The following is a 23,983-nucleotide window of genomic DNA, read 5'->3' as shown; positions in this document are numbered from 1 at the left end:
AGACGAAAAAAAAGTCCTTTACTGTTTTCTCGTGGAAATGAACGTTAAAAAGTTATAAGCGAAAAACCAGAATTTACGTAAAAATTATACAATTAATCACCCTGTAAACAATATTCCTCCCATTTTTATGACTGTGGAAACTAATATGTTATTGTACATAATATTTAGCATCTATAGTGATAAATTCAGCTTGCCGAAACAAAAAGTCGNGGAAGATTCTCGGGATCGTCCAGACTAATAATTAGTTAATTTGTTTATAAGACCATACCTTGTAAACTATTCAATTTACCGATTCCAGATTTCGTGTGAATTATTAGACTAGACAGTGATAAGGAATGAGAGGATGCGATGCCAAAACGTTCTGGTAACTTCTTCTGTTTATAACTTTTGATCTAATCAATATTTTTTACGCTCGAGGGCTAGTTTTGTAGGTCTTTGAAGACGAAAAAAAGTACTTTACTGTTTTCTCGTGGAAATGAACGGAAACAAGTTATAAGCGAAAAACCTGAATTTACGTAAAAATTATACAATTAATCACCCTGTAAACAATATTCCTCCCATTTTTATGACTGTGGAATCTAATATGTTATTTTACATAATATTTAGCATCTGTAGTGATAAATTCAGCTTGCCGAAACAAAAAGTCGCGAAATGGTCATTTCGCAGCTTATTTTCCAGGCCTAGGTACACTTAAACAACAATATTGGTAGAACTTTGATCACTCACCATCATACTAGGAAATCCTATCCCCACTACGAAGTTGGCTATCCAGTTGACTAACACAGCAATTGACATGGCGGCTGGACGAGGTCCTTGTGAGAAAAGTTCGGCAGTGATCATCCAAGGAATGCTTCCGGGTCCCATGGCGAAGAATTTGACGAAACACAGCGTTGAAACCACCGCCAGGTACGACATCCAGTCTATCATCTCCTTCACGTATGCAAAAAACTCCTATCAGGCGATAGAAAAGTGTTCTTTCCCGACAGGGAGGAGTGACTTTCACCAAATAAAAAGTAAAGCGTTGCTGTTCTACTATGAGACAGTTCGAGCGTTAACTGGTTGCAATCAGTTTATGTATTTAGTAATTACCATCCTTTTAATAAATATTTTTTATTACATTATTTTTGGATATAGCTATAGGTAGAAATTTATGATTGTGATTTTCTATTACACCGGGTGTAATTTTCCAAGCCTGAAATTGGTAGACGGGTGCAGGTAAGAGTCGGTAAAAGCAAGTGTAGAAGGAAATTTCCTGGTATATAAAAGTCATCTTTAGGGATACCGCCCCTTAAAATACCATTACCACAATCAATTATTTTACATGCAGAATGAAACTGTTTGGAATAATATCAAAATTGAGATTGTTCGACAAATAATGTAGTAAACCTAACTTAGTATGAAATACCGATAAATCTAACCATGTGTAATTTCTAATACTATTTCAATTAATAGCTTACTGTATTAAAAAACTGCCAAAAATCGGAATATCGTCTAAGACTTTTTTTAAAGAAAATAACTGACAGCTTAATTAAATTGTACGTGTCTCTGCTTTTGCTAACAAAAGTGACATTTGTACAGAGAATTTAAAAAAATTGGTTAGTTACTAATCCACTGATTTAGATCCAATGCAGTTAATGTGTTGACAAATATTTACAAAGTTACTATAAGTCTGCATTCATATGAAGCTAGAAGAATACTTGTTTTGAAATAAATACTGACAATATTGTCCAGGAAAATTAGACATAAAAAGACGGAATAAGCGAATCTTTTTACTCTGAGATTTTTTTATAGAAAAGTGTCAGTTTTAAGGTCAGAAATCATGTGCTACATACAGAACCACTAACAACATAGAGCGATTTGATATACAGGGTGATTCATTAACAATGGGAAAGTCGAAAGCTGAAGATACTACACGTGAAATGGTGACCATTGGCGCAAACATGCCTTATCCGAAAGTTGATAGTTTCGGAAATACAGGGCGTTGAAAGCTAAAATTTTAAATCGTTTTTTTGCGATTATTCTGAAAATATGTAGGTTAGGAACTTGAAAATTTGTGAGACTATATTTTTTTAGACGACGAATAAGATGCGTGTTGTAATTTCTGCATTGTTAATAGAGGGCGTCACTTACGACCAATTTTACCGAAAATTTAGTTAATAACTTTTTACCCTGTATATTTAACATGAAACTTGATTCAAAACTTGAAAGAGCTATCATTTTTCCATTAATTATGTACTCTTGTTTCATTTCGGTATCTCGATTCGTTTTCAAAAAAAATCGATTTAACGAACACTATGTTTTGATAATATGAGAAATAAGCGAAACAAACCAAGTGTTTCTTCTTGTTGTTACAACAATTAATAATAAAACAAATGAAATTCGTAATAATGATTTAAAGTCAGTGTCGAAGTCGAATAATCCACTATTGACAATTATACACTTTACACAACGTTTTCTGAGAGATCTTCGAGTTTGAAACAACATATTGGGATTGAGTCTGACTTCGTTGGCAGCGATTTGTATTCTTTGCCACAACTCTTCGCACGAGCCAATAGATTCTTTGTAAACTATATCTTTCATTCGAGACCAAATAGAAAAACAATAGGATTGAAGTCCGGACTTCTCAATGGCCAAGCAAAAATGCTTACATGGACAATCCAGCGATTTGGAAAAACTGCATCTAAATATGCACGTACTGGCCAAGAAAAATGCGGTGGAGCTCCGTCGTGCATGAACCACATGCCTTTTCTTAAATATAGCCTTCAAGCCGTGGAAGCATTTTTACTTGGCCACCCAGAAGTCCGGACTTCAATCCTCTTCATGTTTCTATTTGGAAGAATCTATTCTTTTGTGTAAAGTGTGTAAATGTCAACAGTGGATTCTATTCGACTTCGACACTGACTTTAAATCATTATTACGAATTTCATTTGTTTTATTATTAATTGTTGTAACAACAAGAAGAAACACTTGGTTTGTTTCGCTTATTTCTCATATTATCAAAACATAGTGTTCGTTAAATCGATTTTTTTTGAAAACGAATCGAGATACCGAAATGAAACAAGAGTACATAATTAATGGAAAAATGATAGCTCTTTCAAGTTTTGAATCAAGTTTCATGTTAAATATACAGGGTAAAAAGTTATTAACTAAATTTTCGGTAAAATTGGTCGTAAGTGACGCCCTCTATTAACAATGCAGAAATTACAACACGCATCTTATTCGTCGTCTAAAAAAATATAGTCTCACAAATTTTCAAGTTCCTAACCTACATATTTTCAGAATAATCGCAAAAAACGATTTAAAATTTTAACTTTCAACACCCTGTATTTCCGAAACTATTAACTTTCGGATAATGCATGTTTGCGCCAATGGTCACCATTTCACGTGTAGTATCTTCAGCTTTCGATTTTTCCATTGTTAATAAATCACCCTGTATAGACATATACAGGGTGATTTCACTTTAAATATAGAAACTACAGGAATAGATTTGTTGCCAAAAAATAAGTAGAGTTTGCTCCATAAACTTTCTTCCTGAGGGACGTGGTATTCGAGATACAGGGTGTTACAATTCTATTGTAGATACTGTTACGTTAAATGAATGAAAAGTGATTCTTGGTAGCAATAGCAGCAGCCGTTTAGGAGATAATTTACTTATTTGGCGACCATAATGCGTAAATTTTCACCTACTCAAATTTGTTTAAAATCTATCAGCAAAAACTGAATCTTTTGTCTGCATTATCAGTTAGTAACAGCACCTGAATGTAACATTATTTCTACAAAAAAAACGCCAGTGTCGTATTTATTTCTTAGAAAAATGGTGCTCCAGTAGCACGCCACTGGTTAAAGCCACAAGGTTAATATTACATTCAATAAAAGTGAAGATGCTGTAGTAAATTGCATTCAATTCCATCAGCGCATTATGAAGATATGGCAGAAAGAATATAATTTTTTGAAAACTTTAACACCCTGTAGTATATAGAGCAAACTCTACTTATTTTTTGGTAATGTATTTAGCCTGCAGTTTCTGTATTTAAAGTGAAATCACCCTGTATATATGACTTTTCGAGTTTTTTCAGCAAAAACTGCCTATATCTCAATGATGATGCATATTTTTGAAAGAAAATTTAAAATAAAGGCTGTTGCAAATTAAATTTTCTACAAAATTGTTCCTATGAAAAATTTCGATTTTTTCAATAGTTTTCCCGTATATTTTTTAAATGAACCGCGTTTAACGCTGGATATTACTGTTTGACTAAACTTTCTACCGCTCTATACACAGACTATCGTTTGTTATAAGATAGCTCAATATGGTGAATTATTTTCCTTATACAGAAAATTTAGTTACTGAAAGAACCATTTTGTATGGTGTATACAAATAAAATTTTCTTATTAGTAAAAATTGTTACGTACGGAATTTAATTCAGCTATCAGATTTTTTGCTTAAAAATGCAAAAAAGGTAACCAACGGACGATTTTGTGTGAATATGGAAAAGCTGGAAGGTTACATCACGATCGAAACTAAATAAATGGCATTTGGTTCGTGACCATATGTAAAAATTGCGATAAATTCAGTCGAATTCGTTAGCACCCTTCAGCCTAGGCCAGACTAAAAACAATGTTCATATACAAACATTTTTAAACAAATTCCCGATGCAAGATTAAAAACATTTGTCCGTAAATAAAATTAAACGTTAATGAAGTGTTTCTTTGTCCCTCAATAAAAAATTTAAGAAGAAAAAACGTTGAAGGATGACATTTTTCAAGATGGAGGATGTTCCTAAATGGTTATACACAGAGCGCAAATGGCTCCATCTATCGCGCTACTTCCCAACTACGCCAATCTAATGGCTACTACCAGTAGGAGGCGGCCTGCTAAAATTTGTCAGGTACTTACTTACACGACCGTCGCCAACTGGGCGAAAACAAAATGTTTTAAATTGCCAGTGTTGCGAGAAACAATTACTCCGCGGGCTATACCTATGCCCCGACTGGCATTGAATTATACTCGCAACACCTAGCATAACAGCTGGGACATACTGATGAGGACCAATAAGTGGGCGCTCTGAAAGCGTCATTGTAATCTTAAAGACATAATTAAGCGACCTATTAAAAAATATCACCGTTTTTTTGACATTAACATTCTCAAATTGTGTATTAAAAAACCGTGCGTTTTTCGCTTATAAACAATTTGAATAACATTGTTGCTATTTATGCCATCTCACCGAAAATAGATGCAATGGATAGCTGGCAAAAAAATACAGTTTTAAAATAAAAAAAGGTCCCTCCATGACCAACCGGAGCCAAGATAAGAATTTTTTTTAAATCGTAGCGCAATTGTTTATAAATATTAAGACTTGAATTTTTCGCAAAATAAAGTTTACGACGTAAACTACGATTTCCCGTGAATTGCATTGAAAAATTGAAAAAAATCCCGTGAAGAATGTTCATTCATCGTAGAAACTTATTTTTTGTGTTAAACTGGAGTAGCTCGACGAAAAAATAATAATGGGCATATTTACGAATTCGTAGAATAGCCCTGAACCCCAGAAAAAATGCATCTTTTATACTTACATTTTTTTAATTTACAAAAATGTCACAAAAATTATTGTTAAACGAAATATTAATTAAAATTTGGGCACTTTTCTTGTTTTTTTGCAATAACTTTTTTGTTTATTAACCGATTTTAATTTAACAAGTCTCATTTTGTAGATAATTTTACTCCCTATAAGCTGTCTGTGAGTCACTTTTCGCTAAAATTGATGGTTTTCCCTGCAAAGTGAAGAAACTGTTTTCCTCACTTATTTGTTTAAATAGAATAATAAAAGTTTTTGACACGAGTTGAGAGATGTCTTGTATTATGTTCCTTTAGACAATTTAACAATAATCTCGCGGATAGGACTTTTTTCGAGTAAAAATTTAATTTGCTTGGTCTATTTGCTGTATGATCTCCTTTAGGCAAACCAATGCCTTTGATAACGTTTTTTCCAATAAGTAAAAGTACCTATTGTTAGTGTACACACCTATTAAGCAAACGAATTCGTTCATTGTATGTATACGGACCTTTACAGGAAAGCTTTGTTCCTAGAGCAATCTAAAATAGTTTCCAACAATCAGTAATTTATGATTTTTCTAATGATTAAGTGTATCCCTAGAGTAGAGATAGTAAGACATATATTACAAGATTTGCAACCAGTAATACCTTCGAACTGTTTCTGTGTGGCATGCATAGGGTGACGGTATCAAAACAACGCGTGCACATTGTGGCTTAGGTTAGGTTAGGGTTAGAGCACAGGTATTTACAGCGTCCCTCCTCCACCGTGTCAGGAAAGTCGAACCACACAGACAGGGCGAGGCAAAAGAAGCGGGTGAATGTGTAGCAAGCAAAATAATATGGTATGGTAGATGAGTGCTGGTATGATTGCTGATAAGTACAAAAGTACGAAAATATATGTAAGGCGTAACTTAATGAGCACAATGTTTCTGTTATTAAATGTGGCTAAACTGAGCATCACTTGAAAATAATCGTAGAAATTATTAAAATACCAGAGAAAATCTTCTGCGGCAGACGGTCTATTCTTTGCATTGCATTATCAATTATTTTAAAATTGTCTAATATTACAAACCGCATTCCCAATAGAATAAGATGTCGTGGTGATTTAGTTTTCTTTGTAATTTCTTAATTTAGGAGACCTTCTGGACAACATAAGCTGAACAGAAAGGAAAATTAACTAAAAGATCCAATTTGCTATTTCCATATTGTGCGAAATGGCTATATGCTTAAATTAAGCTGTAAAATTTTAATAAACTTTCAAAAGTTTTGTGTTTTGAGCTAATCTATGAAAAACTGAAGTTTACCAATTTTTAAAATTTTCATCGACACTGTATTTAAGAAATTTTGTACTTTTATACTGTTACCACACTATTTTTCAGAACAATTTATTTATTCTTGCTATTGACGTGTCCATATTGTTCACTGTTTTTCAGTGGTCAGTTGAGTAATAATAGAGTTCATTTCCCATTTTTTAAATAATTATGTGCCTATGTCCCAACTAGTATCGAATTATACCAGCAATGTATAGTAAACGACTTTTCTTTTGAATGTTCACTAAATCAACAATTATTAATATTTATGTTCCCTGCGATGTTCCTTAGTTTTTAGTATGTATAATATCAGAAAATGTTTGTATCAAGACAAGTTGTTTTGCTAATAAGAAATTTCTCCGGCCATACAGCCCCCTGAAAAAAAGGCGTTGTTGCTTGCCATCACCTACAGCTGCCAATTTGAATCCACATTATTATATACCTTGTATCGATTTTTCTTTGAAAATTCCCGAAAATCACCTTTCTTTTCAACCTCTAGAGTGACATTACCTCTTAACAGGATATTTTAGGAAAAAAATTGGATTCATTCGACTCAGCTTAATACTTTTATAATAAAGTAAAAATATAAGAGATAGTAATAAAATATCTACTTTTAGAAATAACTACTCTTTCGAGACGATCTGTTACTATTGGCAGTTGTTGGCATTGTTAACTACCAATATACAGGGTAGCCCATCGAAAATGTACCGCAAGGCATTACAGGGTAGTAAAGAACTTTTCGGCAAAATCCAAAAACAGTTCAAATTTGTTTCTGAGGGGGACAACTTTTGTCACAAAAAGCATACCAAGATCTTCAAGCCCCTAAGTGGGGGTGCTATCGCCTAAATTTTTTCAACTGGGAATGGGGGTCAAGTGGGGGGTCATTAGAAAGGGCCTTTAATTCTCTATACATCGATTCTTACTTTTTGAAAATCGATTCATTATTTTAGAAAATATGCAGCTTTGAAAATACGAACAATATTTTTGACGAGAAATGCGAAAATCGATTTAATTTTACTTCAAAACTTACGGTATTAGTCAAGTAAATGCTGAAAATGTTGTCCGCCAACTTGCATACAATGATACAGGTTGTCTTCAAACCGTTGTCGAACATTCTGGAGCACTTGCGGTGTTACTTCGCGACATACATTAATGATTCGTCCTCGCAGATCTTCCAAGGTATCAGGTGGAGTGCTGTAAACTTTGCTTTTAATGTGCCCCCAGAGAAAGAAATCTAAAGGATTTAAGTCGGGTGACCGAGGGGGCCACTCAATTGCACCTCTTCGTCCTATCCAGCGTCCTGGAAACGTCTCATTTAGGTAATTGCGCACATTGAGCGAGTAATGTGGAGGAGCTCCGTCTTGCTGGAAAATCAGTTCGTGTTCATTGTAAGCAGGGTCGTCCTCTATGATATTTGTTAGAGCTGGGTCGATGACATTTTGTAGTAAATCCAAGTACATATCGCCTGTCAAATTTCCAGGAAGGAAAAAAGGACCTACAATGGAATTTCCAAAAATACCTGCCCATACATTCAACTTCTGGGGGTGTTGGGAGTGTGTCTCATGGAAAATCCTTGGATTGGTATCAGCCCAGTAACGACAATTATGGCGATTCACTAAACCATTCAAGAAGAACGTACACTCGTCCGAAAAACACACATTAAAGAGGAAATTATCGTTTATCGCTCGTTCAGTCATTATTTCGCAAAATTGCAAACGACGATCAAAATCGTCTTCATTTAGCTCTTGCACTAGCCGAATCTTATAAGGATGGAATTTGTATTTTTTTAATATTCGTTGGACACTTGTACGACTCACTCCTGTCGCAGTAGCCAATTGCATTGTACTCAGCGTACTATCCATTGCCACTTGCCCCAATACCGCTATTTCCGTAGGTTCATTTAGTACCGGATTTTCAACCTGCCTCTTTTTGTTATGAACGGAGCCAGTTTCGCGAAATTTGGCCACCAATTCGCGAACAATTTTTCCAGACGCATGTTTCTCAGGATGCCGTTGGTTGAACAGTTCGGCGACCCGATTTCCGCATTCATTGTTTTTGAAAAAAAGCTCAATAATTTCTACTCTTTCTGGAATTGAGTACACCATAATTAATCAATTTAAAAGACTCGGCAGTATTGGTACTCTTCAACTACAAGTCACAAGACAGTTATCTAGCAACTTCTTGTGGCCTATCTAAATACGAAACAAAAAGCGGACAATTTTTTGCTCACCAAAATCAGGCTAAAGAATTCGCAAATCAGAAAAAAAAAAGCGAATTCTTTTGAAGGAATTTACCAAGCTAATACCGTAAGTTTTGAAGTAAAATTAAATCGATTTTCGCATTTCTCGTCAAAAATATTGTTCGTATTTTCAAAGCTGCATATTTTCTAAAATAATGGATCGATTTTCAAAAAGTAAGAATCGATGTATAGAGAATTAAAAGCCCTTTCTAATGACCCCCCACTTGACCCCCATTCCCATTTAAAAAAATTTGGGGGATGGCACCCCCACTTAGGGGGTTGAAGATTTTGCTATGCTTTTTGTGCCAAAAGTTGTCCCCCTCAGAAGCAAACTTTACCTGTGTTTGGATTTTGCCGAAAAGTTAATTACTACCCTGTAATGCCTTGCGATACGTTTTCGATGGGCTACCCTGTATTAAGACATGACAGTATTTCCAATGCAAATGTAATTAAATTTACTAATTTTGAAATTTCCAGAGATACTCCATCACTTTAATATTATTTTAATTCAATAAATTCTGAAAACACCCTTATTGCAGAATTATTTGTTTATCGACAAAAGGAAACAGATATTTTTTAAACATTTAAATGTTTGGTCCAAAATGCAAATCATTGGTTATAAAAGTTATAATGTTTATTCTCAAAAATAGCAACGAGTAGTTTCAAGTGACTAGCAGTTTGCAGTTAATAAATAATGTAGGAATAACTTATCTTACTTTTTCTTAGGAACACTAAGTATATCAAATTTTTATTTAAAAAAATATTGATTAGAATCTGTATTAAATAATCAGAATTAATAGTTCAAACCAAATATTTTCAACTTTAAGTAACTGAAGAGATGCAAAGGTAAATGATAAAAATCAATTAAGCTTGCGAAGTGGTGCAAATAAACAGAAAAGCATGCGGGACTTATTACTTACTAATTATACAAATTTATATTATAAAAAATATCTCTTAATCTTTTTTCCATATATTGTTATGGTACATACTTAGAATTTTAATCTCCTATAATGATGTACGTATCAAATTAAAAATGGGAATATTTAAAATAGAAATGTTTCCAGAAGTACCCTTAATGTACGAATTCTAACATACTATATAAATCACAAATCTAATTCATAAAACAAAAGATTGAAATAAACTATTAATAAATGTTGTAAGTAAAAATAAACGTATACAGAGTGGTCACTTTTAAGGCGTACTCCATTACTATCCGCTGAACTAGAAGATATACAGGATTGGTTAAATTAATAGAAAGTTGCATATACCGTTTCAGATTACGAAAAGAAATTGGAGATAATTTGCACCGTTCCTGAAATAAACTGGAAAAACTGAAAATTCGGCTTTTCAAATTTCTTCCATATCTTTTTTATTATTGTAAATTAGAGTAATGAAAATCGGTATTTATACAATCTATTGCAGCAAAGTGTCTAGCTTTTCACTTATTGAATATTGTGCCGCTACAAATAAATAATAAAAAAACCTGAGCATTTACTTACAGCAGTAAAATGGTAGTTTGTTTACTTTTAAAGAGAACTGTCAAAATTTTGTTTGTTTTTCCTTGACCACTACGATAAAATTGGATAATCTTGACGCCAGATTTTCAGTTTTTTTCAGCTTATTTCAAGAACGGTGCAATTTTCATTGTTTCGTTTTATAATCTGAGATGGCGCGAAAATATGCAACTTATTTGTAATTTAACCATCCCTATATCTTCTAGTTCAGGAGATACTAATGGTTTACATCCTAAAAGTGACCACCCTGTATACACGTACAAAGTGACTCAGAATTGATGGGTGACCGTCATTACAGACAACGGAAAGAGCAATTAGGAAACCACAAGCCCAGTTCATAATGATACATTTTAGAGACATTAAACTTAAAATTTCGTTTTGGTAAGTTTACCTCCAGTATGATATTTTTTGTATCGTATGAAAGTCCTCTTTTTTCTCGAGATTTGCTCTTTTCAGCATTGTCGTGAACAAATTACTAAGGCGCTTTCATTATTGGCACAAAATCACTTATCGACTGTTTTCTAAACATTTTTGCCTAATTACTTGTGCGCAAGTTTATTACTTTTGTGAAAAAAATAAATTCTCAGAATGAAAAAGCAAATATGATTAATATGATTATGATATTTGAGGAAGCTTGGAAAGAATCGGTATGGCGTATAAAAACGAATGATTTATGTTAATAAAGAACATAAACTTTAAAAGTAGGTCTCCTGTTTTGCTGACAAAATCACTAATAGACTTAAGCGAGCCATTTTTTTCTATACATTCCTTCTTATATCCAGCAACTCTTTAATATTTGTTATATGTAACAATCATTTTGCAATTCAGAGTGAAGAAGATATCTTTAACTGAAAACCTAAGTTATCAGAAATGAATTTTTCCCCTTCCATTAAAATAATTTTAACTTATGCAGATATTTCATTCGCATTTCTTAATTATTAGATTTTTAAATGTTTCTTATATTTTAAATAATTATTATTTCTGTACTAGAATTGGATATCTGTTTGAATACAGTTAAATAAATAAATAGATTTGAACGGGAAGAACAAACACCGAAAAACTTTTTTAATAAAACATGTTGAGAAAAAATAATCCCGATGACTCATTGCCCTTAGAGAGTTAATGCGTGTAAAGTCAAACCGTGGCCACCCATCAGTTTTGGGTCACTCTGTACATATTTTTTTACAAATTTACTTTAGTATATTGTATATACCAGGGTGCTGTTCAGTAAACAAATGTAATTTTCTCTTAAGATAGAAGCCATACACCGAGTCGCTATCTTTGATATGAAAACGTACAACTTGACCAAATTCATCCTGTTCGCAAGATGCGCAGTAGGAGTGACAAAGACAGGAGACTTTAATGGTAGAGTAGACAAAATGAATTTGATCGCGCTGTATATTAGATGCTGTATACAATGCACGCTAGGCGTTGAATACGTATGCTGTACTTTGCATTTATACATTTTTTATACATTTTACACATTATACAGGGTGTCCCATTTTAATCGATCACCCCGAATAACTTTGCAGGATGGCCTCCAATTGAAAAACTCTCAGAACAAAAGTTGTAAGGTTTTAATGAGGCCGTACGATAATGACCTTGGTTTTGATCCATAGGACTTAGAGGTAATTTGGAGTTCAATTCCAGAATTTCAAATAGAAACCCATTTGTTTTATCCAGAAATGGAAAAAGCAGGCAATTTTATGTTATCTTGGGTCAGATTGATCCCTAGGTGCCCTTTGAAGGTTAAGTTAGCTTCCTGACTAAAATGTTTACATTTTATGGCAAAGTCTTGGAGAATTACCTGGAATGTTAAGTATTAAGTAATCTAAGTCATTGTTCGGAGGTCATTTGGCATTCTAATGACTCCTACTCTCAATCTCCAGATCAAGATCACGATCAACATTGGACTGGATGCCTCATTAACCGTGAGAGTTATCTAAGATTCGGCGTAAAAAATGAATTTCTAAGTTAAAAAAATAAAATCGCTTTTAAGGGACCCCTAGGGGTTCATCTGACACAGGGCCAAGTATGCATTTTTGAACGCGATTTTTTTGCATTTCTCACCTCTGAATAGAAAAACCAAATCCAAAGTTAAATGACCCTTATATTTAACCCCAAGCTTCAAGGTGAGAGTCACAATGAGACCATGAATCATAACTACGGTAGTTTCTACGGAATTTGACACAAAAATTAATTAAACTTTGCCATAAAATGTAAAAATTTCAGGTAGAAAGCTGATTTGACTTTCAGAGAAAGATCAATCTGACTCAAGATACACCTTTGAACTTAAAATATCTTGTTCTTTCCATTTCAGAATGGGGTTTCTATTTGAAATTCTGAAGTTAAGTCAAACCTTACAACATTTGTTCTGGAAGATTTTCTATTGAAGATGATCCTGCAAAGTTATTCGGGGTGATCGATTAAAATGGGACACCCTGTATAGTATCATGCCATACGCAGCGTATTTATTATATAAATATCTTTATGCAATATTTTTGCAGATGTTCTTAAAATTTATTTTAATTTAATATGTTCCTCTTTAAAAAATTGTAGAACATTTGAGAAAGAATAAGAAATCATGCATTTAGGACGAAAAAAAATTGTTCTTCTGAAAATTATTTTACTTTATCCACAGTTTTTGAAGGAACACATTAGACCAGGCGGGATCTGTTTCAAAACACCCATGTATGGATGTTTTATATAGTATCGCTAATTTTTGCTTTAATGGCTCTAAAATAATATAACAAAACATAATTTCACTATGCGCGCGCTTCAAAACGTGGACTAATTATTATGTACTACTATATTATTACTTATTATTAACCAAATAGTGAAAAAATTGGAAAAAGTTCCATTTATTTTCTCTTTTTTTCAACACAGTTAAAAAACTATTAAAAACTATTCATTTTAGAGAAAAATTGAAGAGGAAAAAAAGATTCGTAATTAAATTTTACACATGATATACCTACTTTCAAATAAAAAAATACAACATAAATATAGCAAAAACAACAAAAAAAGTGAAAAAAATTACAATATTTTTGCGATTTTTTTAAAAAGTACTTATAGGTAGGATCTTCATACTTGGCCAAAAAAATCTTTTTGATATAATAAATCAGCACACCAAGTTTCGTTAAAATCGGTCCGATAGTTTTCGAGTAATAATTTTTCAATCCAGATTTTTGAAAAAAAATTGAAATTTTTGCAAATTTAACTAAGCCTAAATTAAGACTTCTATATACTTGAAAATTTTATCACATAAAAAGGGCACTCAAACTTTAAAATGCGTCCAGAAAAATTGAAATCCGTTAATTAGGAGAGCCGTGGTAACTGTTTAAAGATATGCGTAATTTTTTCGCTTATAAACAAATACAAAAACTTTATAAACTTATTATAATTATTTTTTAAATTATGCTTTTAAAGTACTCGGAAAGAAGCTTCTTTTTTAAAAAAAAACGTGGTGATTCGTTAATTGGTTCCAGAGTTATAGTCGATCAAAATTGACTGGCATTTGTAGCATAACTACGAGGTCTGGAGGGCTGTTTTTTAAACAAATACCTTTGTCATTCCGAGTACTTTCCGGGAGTGAATTTGTAAAACTTCCGCCCTTGTGCAACCCATATAAAATGTCGATTAAAACTATTGGACCCAGCATGAAATTCACGAAAAATGTATAGGAGGTAGTGGTGGGGGGGTTGAGAGCTCGGCTACTCCGACCGACTGGAAATTGAAATCGTGCGTTCAACATGGCGCGCTTAAAAATTTTGATTATCTCGGCTTCTAGTGGTCTGATTTTGATGTTTTTTTAAAATCAATGTCTCGCGAGCTGAAAAGTCCAAATATCGCATATTCAAATGCGAATTATTGTTAATTATCGATATACTAACGTATTGATAGTTACTACTTTTTAATTTGCTTTACTTTTCTCGTATTTTTCTTTATTCTATTAATGAATATTACTCAAATTTATATAGTTTTTATCCGTACATTGTATTCAATTTGTTTAAGCATTCAAAATTTGTTCAAACAATAATTATATAAATAAATTTTTAAAATCAAATTATCTTAGAACCCCTAATTAACGGATTTCAATTTTTCTGGACGCATTTGAAAGTTTGAGAGCCCTTTTTTATGTGATAAAATTTTCAAGTATCTAGAAGTCTTGTAGGCTCAGTTAAATTTGCAAAAATCTGGATTGCTAAATTATTACTCGAAAACTATCGGACCGATTTTAACCGAAAATTGGTGATATTTTATTATATCAAAAAGATTTTTTTGTCCAAGTATGAAGATCCTACCTATAATATAAGTACTTTTAAAAAATCGCAAAAATATTGTAATTTTTTTCACTTTTTTTGTTGTTTTTGCTATATTTGCAATAATTATGTTGTATTTTTTTATTTGAGGTACACCATGTGTAAAATTTAATTACGAATCTTTTTTCCCTCTTCAAATTTTCTCTAAAATGAATAGTTTTTGAACTGTGTTGAAAAAAAGAGAAAAAGAATTTTTTCCAATTTTTTCACTATTTGTTTAATAATAAGTTTAGCACACGTTTTGAAGCGCGCGCATAGTGAAATTATGTTTTGTTATATCATTTTGGAGCTATTAAAGCAAAAATTAGCGATACTATACACGGTGTCTCATAATTAGCTGCCAACCCTGAATAGGCCGATTCTATGATCAAAACTAAGTAAAAAAGTTCATATGAACTAGGGTCCGGAAATGCTTCCTAAGGGCACAGGGACCCATTGAAGAGGGAGGAATGGAAATCATTTTTTTGCAATATCTCTCAATTGCGTTGTGGTAAGTGAATGAAATTTGGTATACACAGCTAAATTTTGATGAGCAATTTGTTGGACTAATCCATTTATTTCCACAAGGTCCATTGGGGTGGGTACGGGGGGGCCCTTGGTACTTTGCGTGTGTAACTTTTTCATCTTTGACTTTTTAACAAATTGGACAGCAAATTCCGTTTTCCCGAACTGTTTTACGTTAAAAAGGTACTCTTGTTTCAAATCGTTATCTTTAACGGTTTCTGAGAAAATCGCTCTTGAATTAATCCCACTTTGGTCAATTTCATAGTAATTTAAACAAAAAAAATTTTTTTGTTTAAATTTAATCTAATTTTAATAAAAAAATAATAATAAAAAATTAAATTAAATAAAAATTAATCCTTTAAATGGAAAAGAGAGGAAAGGAAAATTATTATTATTTTTTTTTGTTTAAATTACTATGAAATTGACCAAAGTGGGATTAATTCAAGAGCGATTTTCTCAGAAACCGTTAAAGATAACGATTTGAAACAAGAGTACCTTTTTAACGTAAAACAGTTCGGGAAAACGGAATTTGCTGTCCAATTTGTTAAAAAGTCAAAGATGAAAAAGTTACACACGCAAAGTACCAAGGGCCCCCCCGTACCCACCCCAATGGACCTTGTGGAAATAAATGGATTAGTCCATCAAATTGCTCATCAAAATTTAGCTGTGTATACCAAATTTCATTCATTTATCACAACGCGATTGAGAGATATTGCAAAAAAATGATTTCCATTCCTCCCTCTTCAATGGGTCCCTGTGCCCTTAGGAAGCATTTCCGGACCCATGTTCATATGAACTTTTTTACTTAGTTTTGATCATAGAATCGGCCTGTTCAGGGTTGGCAGCTAATTATGAGGCACCCTGTATAAAACGTCTACACCAAAACAGATCCCGCCTGGCCTATATACTTATTTTAAAAAAACTAATTTATGTGTTTCCCACATTTCGGCAGACTTCTTTAAGTTATGTGGATATTATTATTTGATATTCGAAACGTCCACAAAACTTTAAAATAGTGAACGTTATTTATATACAATGTAAAAACACAGTTGCCGTATGCAGTCAAAGACATTGGAGGTTAAACAATCTGTAAATAATTAAGAAAGAAATAATAATAAGGACGTTCTTGTGTTTTCTAAACACAACAAATAGGGCAACAATGCTTTCACTGATCAGACCACAGATTCCAGTTACCGTCACCAAAAATAAGGGTATCCTATTTTTGGTATATACCAACAAACCTTTATCAAAAATGAGATGGTGATGCAAATTGAAAAGATGAACATGCCACCAAGTCCGTATAGGTGCAATGTTCGTCGTCCCATTTTGTCCATGAGAGGAATGGAGATTAATGTCATGATGACCATGATGCAACCGATGCCGATGGTTGCAAACTTGGCACTTTCTGTTGTCAGCCCCGAGTTTTTGAAGAGGTCCGTAGAGTAGTAAAATACCTAAAATATTATAAAAGTCAGTACAGAGCAAATGTTGAAACAAAGTAATGAATAAGTTACTTAAAATTCTTAATCTTATGGTGACACTAAAAATGTCCGCATTATTTAACAAGTTTTTCAGGGAAATGCCTAAAATTTTTCAAAATCTGAGAAAGTGGGAAAAATTTTAATTTTTTTGCTGTATATTCCCCTATCGATTATTAACGAAAGCAATAGTTTAACTTAATTTAATTAAATGCAAACAAACTGAAAATTATTTGTTTTTCCTAACTCATCACCCAAATAAATTTTTGTGAGTACTAAATAGGATTTGATTTAATTTTATGAAAATTTAATACACAATTGTGTAAAGGGAATATCCAGTTGATTAGACATATATTTATTGCTGTTAATTATATAATACCTTGAAATTATTTCGGCAGAATTACTGCCATTTTCAAGATTGTAATAGGATTTCAAAAAATAAAAAATTACTATTCAGTAAAGACAGCCACACGCACAAAAAAAAGTCCACACCCAATATCATTTCCGAAGGAATTCGATGCGTTGAACATGATCCTGTAGTCAAAATTCATGATTTCACAGCAAATTTCGGAGAAAAGTTAAGTTTTTGGGTGAAAACGGCCAAATATGGGTAAAAACTGATTTTTTCCTAAATTTTGTTCAAATAATCATTTTCGTAGTATTTTGAGACGCTGAACATGATGCCATTATTAAAATTTACCCATGACCTCGACATTTTACACTATTTGAGTGAAAAACTGGCTAAAATAAAGATCAAAACTGTTTTTTTCCTAAATTTTGTACAAATATATCGTTTTAGTAGTGTTTTTAGGCGTTGAATACGATGCCATTAATGAAGTTCACCTCTGACCTTGATATTTCTCAGAAAATCCAAAATTCTTAAGTACCTGAAAATTAAAAAAAGTAATGGGTAAATTTTACTAATGGCATCGTGTTCAAAATACTACGAAAGTGATATACTTGGACACAATTTAGGAAAAAAGTCGGTTTTGACTTATATTTGGACAAGTTTTCACCCAAATAGTAGATTTTCTTAGAAATATCGAGTTCATGGGCAAATTTTACTGATGCGATCCTGTTCAGGGTCTCAAAACACTACAATCACAATCACTCTCGAATGCAGAACCTTGTGGATATTTTTCATGATAATATATCTCATATTAAGAGAGTTTTTTCTAGTCATAACTTGCAATATTAATTTTTAATAATTCTTTATATGACCTACTTTAGGATAATTATATGTATACAAGTTTTAATTGAATTTTAAAATGATTGTTTTGTTGGTATTTATGTTAGCATTTATTTTAACTTTGTCGACTGTATTTTTTTATTTAGTCCTATATACGTAGTGGTTATCTTTTATAATTTTTTATACTTTTATAATCTGTATTATTGTTAACTGTTTTTTTTACTCTTGTACTTTAGTAATCTGATTTTGTTAATGCATAATATTTTATTCGCTATATCTCCCACCTATTAATTGGTTTTAACTGTCAGGTGGTGTAATTTAAATAAATAAATAAATACATGAGAACAGCAACCGATCACTCGTTTTCTGACCTTACATCCCCAGTAATGCCATATTGTTTGTCTTTTTTAAGTAATATTCATAAATATTCCTAGGTATTACGTTTGACCCTCCATGCGTTGGGTTCTAGGTTTTATGTCTCCTTCTTTTCCTTCTTAACAAGAAATTATCCTTTTTCGTGCAGGAAACAGAAAGCCTTTTCTTTCGTTCAATGATTTCAAGTTTTTTTTTTCATTATCTGCGTCGACATGTTTATTAATATTGATAAAAAAATTGTATCTTTCCGAGGTAAACGTTTCACATGATATTACGCATATACTGGAACATTTTCTTCGGGAAAATGCGGGTTTTATACATGTATTTCCATCAAATACAAGCCTACTGGAATTATTTAACATCGGTACAAAAAGTTCCGGAGTTGGTTGAACATGGATCGATTTCAAAGAATCTACTTAGAGCCTCAACAAGTTTTACCCGATCTTATGCGGATATTGTCGATTTTCCCCGCAGAATGACAGCCTTAGAGATGTATTTCTATCAAATACAAGCCTATTGGAATTATTTAAGATAGCTACAGAAAGTTCGAAAGTGGGGGAGAAATTGACTGATTTTTAACATTTTCCTTTGTAAAAGAAAATTCTCTTTTACATTAGATAAATGTTTTCTATGGTTGAAACCTCTCAGACTCTCCTAGTTCTGAGACAACTGGTTAGTTCTTGTTTAAATGTTACATAAAGGTAGCTACTTACGATAGGGAACTGTGGCAGCTCCATGTATACGGAATAATAGAAACCTGTACAATAAGAATGCGACTGTTCCACTTACCGCATTAATACCGGATAATTGCTGAGAAAGTTGCATAACGATGCCGATGATGAGCGGAGCCCGCAGGGTGGGTGAGCATATCAGCTGCATCATGCTGATGGAAGCCTCTGCTTGCTGCGCCCGCTCCTCGGCTCGCATCTCTTCGATGTCTTCTTCGACAGCGTTGCTCGCCCTCAGTCTTCGCAAGGCCTTCCTCGCTTCTTCCTCCCACTGCTTCGTGATCAGGAGATAGCGCGGACTCTCAGGGCAAATTGGAAGAAGCACTAATTGAAGTAAGGCAGGACACACGGCCAGGCCCAGCAGAAGGGGCCAGCCGTCGTTAGTACCGAGAATTTGTTCGATACCGAGCACTTGGGATAACAGAAGGCCCACCGTAACCGCTAATTGATTTACAGTTCCAAGACCACCACGAAGGTTTAAGGGTGATATTTCAGATATATACATAGGTACTAAGGATGTATTCAGCCCTGAAAATAAAAAAAGAACAAATCAGTCCTCGAAAGCAGATTATGGTTTAACGTTGGTTTATTTGGCTTAAAATTCTACATATAATGCACAATGTCATGGTTTGATTGGCGTAAAAATTAATTAAATTGGTAATGAATACGGCACAACTCAGCAAATATTTCAAAAAACATATTTAAATCCATTATTATGTTAGAAGTATTAGGTCGAGAATGCAAAAAAATATGTATTCATTTTGAGATTACCAGTAGAGGGCATTAGTTATATTTTACAGACAAAATATCGTTAGGCTTATAGGATATATCTCAGTGAAAGGAGCATATGCTATTTTCTGACGTCATTACTAATGCAATGTTGCATCGTTTGCAAACTTTTAAATCAGGTCTGCTTTTTTCTCGACCTTGGTAGGTAACACTGAAATAACTCGCACCACTTTCTTTCCTGTTTTAGCAATTGTATTGTATTCTTATACAATACAACTTTTGTTATCGACGGAAACTAATGCAAGCGGAAAACTTAATCATTCCTCAGTATTCAGAGTGGATAGTCAGTGTGAAGCACAGACTTGTGAGTGCAAAAACTACCACCTAGAAGATGGTTCTTTTCTATATTATTATACATTTTTGATTTGTTACATTTTATTTTTTACATCATTTTTCTAGCATCAAGGTGCACGCCAAAACCCAAAAAGGCGACAATATGATCTTAACTCTGTTGTCTTTCACATATGAATAAGTTGGATAAAATCAATGAAAAGTTGGTTATTTATGAGTAAAAATGGTACTGTTGACAGTTAGAATACTTATCGGTTTTCGGGATAATATGGGTTCTTTAGGAATGTAGTAATTAGAAAAATTCGAAACTTGTATTATAAACTAAAATGATAGCATTCTGAAGTATTTCTGGTTGGTGTCTAAGTATAAATTGGTTTCTATTATTAAAACATATTTAGAATGAAATGAATCTGTTTCATTCAATCTATAGTATAGGTAAACACTTTTAGAATAGTTTGTGTTTGAGATACGGGTTATTTAGAATAGGATGAAATCAGAGAACACTATACCAGCGAGAAGCGACAGCAAGGCTTTCTGCGTTAACAGTTTTCGTATGCGCATACGCGTATTGGGTTGTGTTGTTGTCAGTTGTCAGTGGCTGTCAAAGCCGCCAAATATAAATAGAAGAAATGAGTAATTAGTAAATAGTTTTTTGGCGGTGGACAGTTGTGTTGTATACTGTTAATTGATAGTGGATTTATTTGTATTGTATTTCGTTTTCATTTAGAATCAACTTGAAATCAGCAAAATATATGATTATTGTGCTTTTCGCGATTGTTCATTCAAAACTGGTGAAGGAGATTACTTAAAGATTAGAAAGGTAATTATTATAATAATTATTATTGTAAGTACCTACCTGTAAACAGTAAATCAGAAAAAAGTATTTTGATGTTTAAAATAATGTGGTATGTTTTCTTGTAATATGGTATTGCATAAGTATAGAGAATATCTTTAGAATTTTTATTTTTGTTAGCAGTGCTCGAGTGTGGATAGAAACTTGCAATAGATTTATTGCCTAAGATTGTGGATGTATATAAGAATTATAGGCTTATAGGTACACCATTTCGAAACCAAATATGTTGGTAAAGAGAATGTAAGAAGAACCTTATTGCCAAACGGAATACCTATACAGTTTCCTCAACTTAAAAATGGACAAGAAGAGCTAGAGGCAAAAATTGTGGAAGATTGTCCCAAAGAAGTTATTGCATTGGCAGGTACCTATTTTTAAAAAACTATTTCAAATATTGCAAAAAAAATTATATCTGTTTAATAAAAATATTAGTTGTAAAACATCTTGTTTTATTTTTTTATATATTGTACCTAATTTGTCTACATTTTACCACAATTATCCTTGTATTATATGAACAATGTTTGATACTGATGCAGTTCGTTCAGTGTACATCTATTCAAAAGTGTAACTTCTCTCAGTGTAAACGATTGTGTTTCTGTCAAATCGGTCGACTCTAGCGTGACCACAAAACATCAAAGGAACCGCCGATTCTGTCGCTTCTCGTTGGTATAGTGTTCTCTGNAAAAAAACTAAATGCAACAGTCTAGGTTTTTTTCGTGGCTTAATAGACCATTTATTAACGAAAACAAATACACAAACCGGAGGTCGATATCTTGGTTCGTTTTCAAGTTATTGCTAAAATAGTGAAATTATGCTAGGATATCCTCCTTCAGTTAGTTCTCTAAATAACATTGACATAGTCCAAGCCAAAATTAAATTGTAAAACTATAACAAGCTTGTCTTTAAAAAAGTACTTGCTATATTTTGAAATTTTTTGATAACTGCAATGTTTATTATTTTTTTTATTAATTCCAAATATATGAGTATTTATAAAGATTATTGTTTCCATTACAAGGCATATGTGACAGCTCTAGTTTCGTGAATTTTTCTAACACATTTTGTGTATTTTCTTTTTATTCATTGTTTTATTAGCGATAGACAATTTATTTGATAATTCCTGTAAATCTGTTTACTTTGTATTTAGGAAAAAATGATTAAGCCTAAAGTTTTAGGTTTTCTTGCAATTTCAGAGAAATACATACATATATAAAAAACAACTGACAGCTGCGTTTCGAAGGTATAAACTACAATTGATCTAAAAATTCATGCCCTCTGACGCTGTGTTCATAGTAAAACACTATTTTATTTTCTCATATTCTATCACTTGGCACTTCCTGATCTAACCTAACCATATATATATATATATAAGCAGAATACAATTTTTACAAGAAAAAGTCCAAATTTTGTGATTATAAGATAAAGTCTCTGTTAGTTTTTATTTTATATTTTCGTAAAACAATGTTTCGTATATGTAGAGTCTTGATGCCTCTTCTTATAATATAATTATCTTTTAACTTGTCTAATTGACACCGATTATCATCTACCATTTTATCTTAGACGAATGATTTTATGTTTCAGCTAAACAAGAGTTGAAATAAAAAAGATACATTCATCATGAGTGAACGAGTCCTTTTATCGTGAATGCATCTCTACAGGGTGTCTCAGTACTTAATAGAAAAAAATCGAGTACAAGTAGAAAAGGTCAAAATAATATTAGTTCTTCATATAATTTTTTTCATACGGGCCTTCGTTAACAAGTTACGGGCCCTCAAAGGTGAAAATTAAAAAGTTATTTTAAAAATATGTACGGTTCCAACATAGTAATTATGTCCAATTAAAAATTAAAAACAAAAAATGGTGGATGCGCCGCTCGATGTGCACTTGTGACATAAAACCACAAATATTTCTTAAACTGTTAATTTTACCGATTGAACTAAGAGGGTACTATCGTTGGCAAATTCTTCAGGAAACATGTTTTTGATACAGGTAGATTGCGATCGTCATCTATGCAAAAATTCTGGGTTGTTAACCATTGGGCATAGTCCGTCCCTGGCGTTCTAGGCAGAAAGTTGTAATTTCACTTACAACATTAAAAAAAAGCTGTAGGCATTTGTTTATCGATCACCAAATTTGAATCATGCTGAAGTTAATAGTTTGGAAACAAAATAAAAATAACTTCTTAAATTTTCACCTTTGAAAACCCCGTATGAAAAAAATTTATATGAAGAGCTAATATTATTTTGATCTCGAGTACAAATATACTCGACTTTTTTGTATGAAGTACCGGGACACCCTGTGCATATTTATAGAAAGTTATATTTCGAAAGTGAGATCGCCCTATTAAAATTCTATTAAATTAAATTAAACTCTTTTAAAAGTTTAGCATCAAAAGTCTCAATAGGCCTTAAATGTGGCATTAAAAGATTTCACTATCAGATTTATTGTAACCTTTTTTCTTATTCCTATTTTCCTATTCTAATGATCTTGTTTTAATTTGATATCATCTTTTAGAATCAGCAAATTATGAATCCTCTAATATGAACTACAAAGAAGACGCAGTCTCTTCGAATATTTCATACGATACTGTTTAAGGAGGTTTATCTGATTTGGAATTGACGAACAAATATTCATAAAAAATTAATATAAGCCTATTAATATGAAGAAAATCCTCAAAAAAATTATGACTAGTTTGGATACCTAAGAGACGAGATATTAATAAAATAATTTTTCACGATTTAGTATAGAGTCTTATGAGAATGCAGATTTTTTTGGTCTTTCCACTTAGAATGCGCAACAATTGACGAACAGTTTCCACAGCAACTTGTATAAATAGGAAACCGATATCT

At 32.5% G+C, this 23,983-nt stretch overlaps 1 protein-coding gene across 1 annotated transcript; it reads right to left on the bottom strand.

Annotated features, from left to right (window-relative positions):
* Positions 1-690: 690 nt before the first annotated feature.
* Positions 691-19,712, bottom strand: LOC108911341 (glucose transporter type 1). Its single transcript, XM_023454934.1, has 3 exons — positions 19,269-19,712; positions 16,679-16,891; positions 691-951 (listed from the first exon to the last, which is right to left on the bottom strand). The coding sequence occupies exons 1-3, from the start codon at positions 19,710-19,712 to the stop codon at positions 691-693; spliced, it is 918 nt and encodes a 305-aa protein (XP_023310702.1).
* Positions 19,713-23,983: the final 4,271 nt, after the last annotated feature.

This window comes from Anoplophora glabripennis, unplaced genomic scaffold, assembly GCF_000390285.2.
Source record: "Anoplophora glabripennis isolate ALB-LARVAE unplaced genomic scaffold, Agla_2.0 scaffold481, whole genome shotgun sequence".
Classification (NCBI taxonomy): domain Eukaryota; kingdom Metazoa; phylum Arthropoda; class Insecta; order Coleoptera; family Cerambycidae; genus Anoplophora; species Anoplophora glabripennis.
Note: the sequence above shows the minus strand (reverse complement) of the source record. Positions and strands in the feature narration are given on the sequence as shown.

What these genes read in the sequence shown, in the direction of transcription:
- LOC108911341 (XM_023454934.1), bottom strand. Translation starts at nt 19,712, where the DNA reads ATGTATATATCTGAAATATCACCCTTAAACCTTCGTGGTGGTCTTGGA. An exon ending in AATTATCCGGTATTAATGCG is followed by an intron (nt 16,892 to 19,268) that starts GTAAGTGGAACA and finishes ATAATATTTTAG; the next exon opens with GTATTTTACTACTCTACGGA. An exon ending in CCATCTCATTTTTGATAAAG is followed by an intron (nt 952 to 16,678) that starts GTTTGTTGGTAT and finishes ATCGCCTGATAG; the next exon opens with GAGTTTTTTGCATACGTGAA.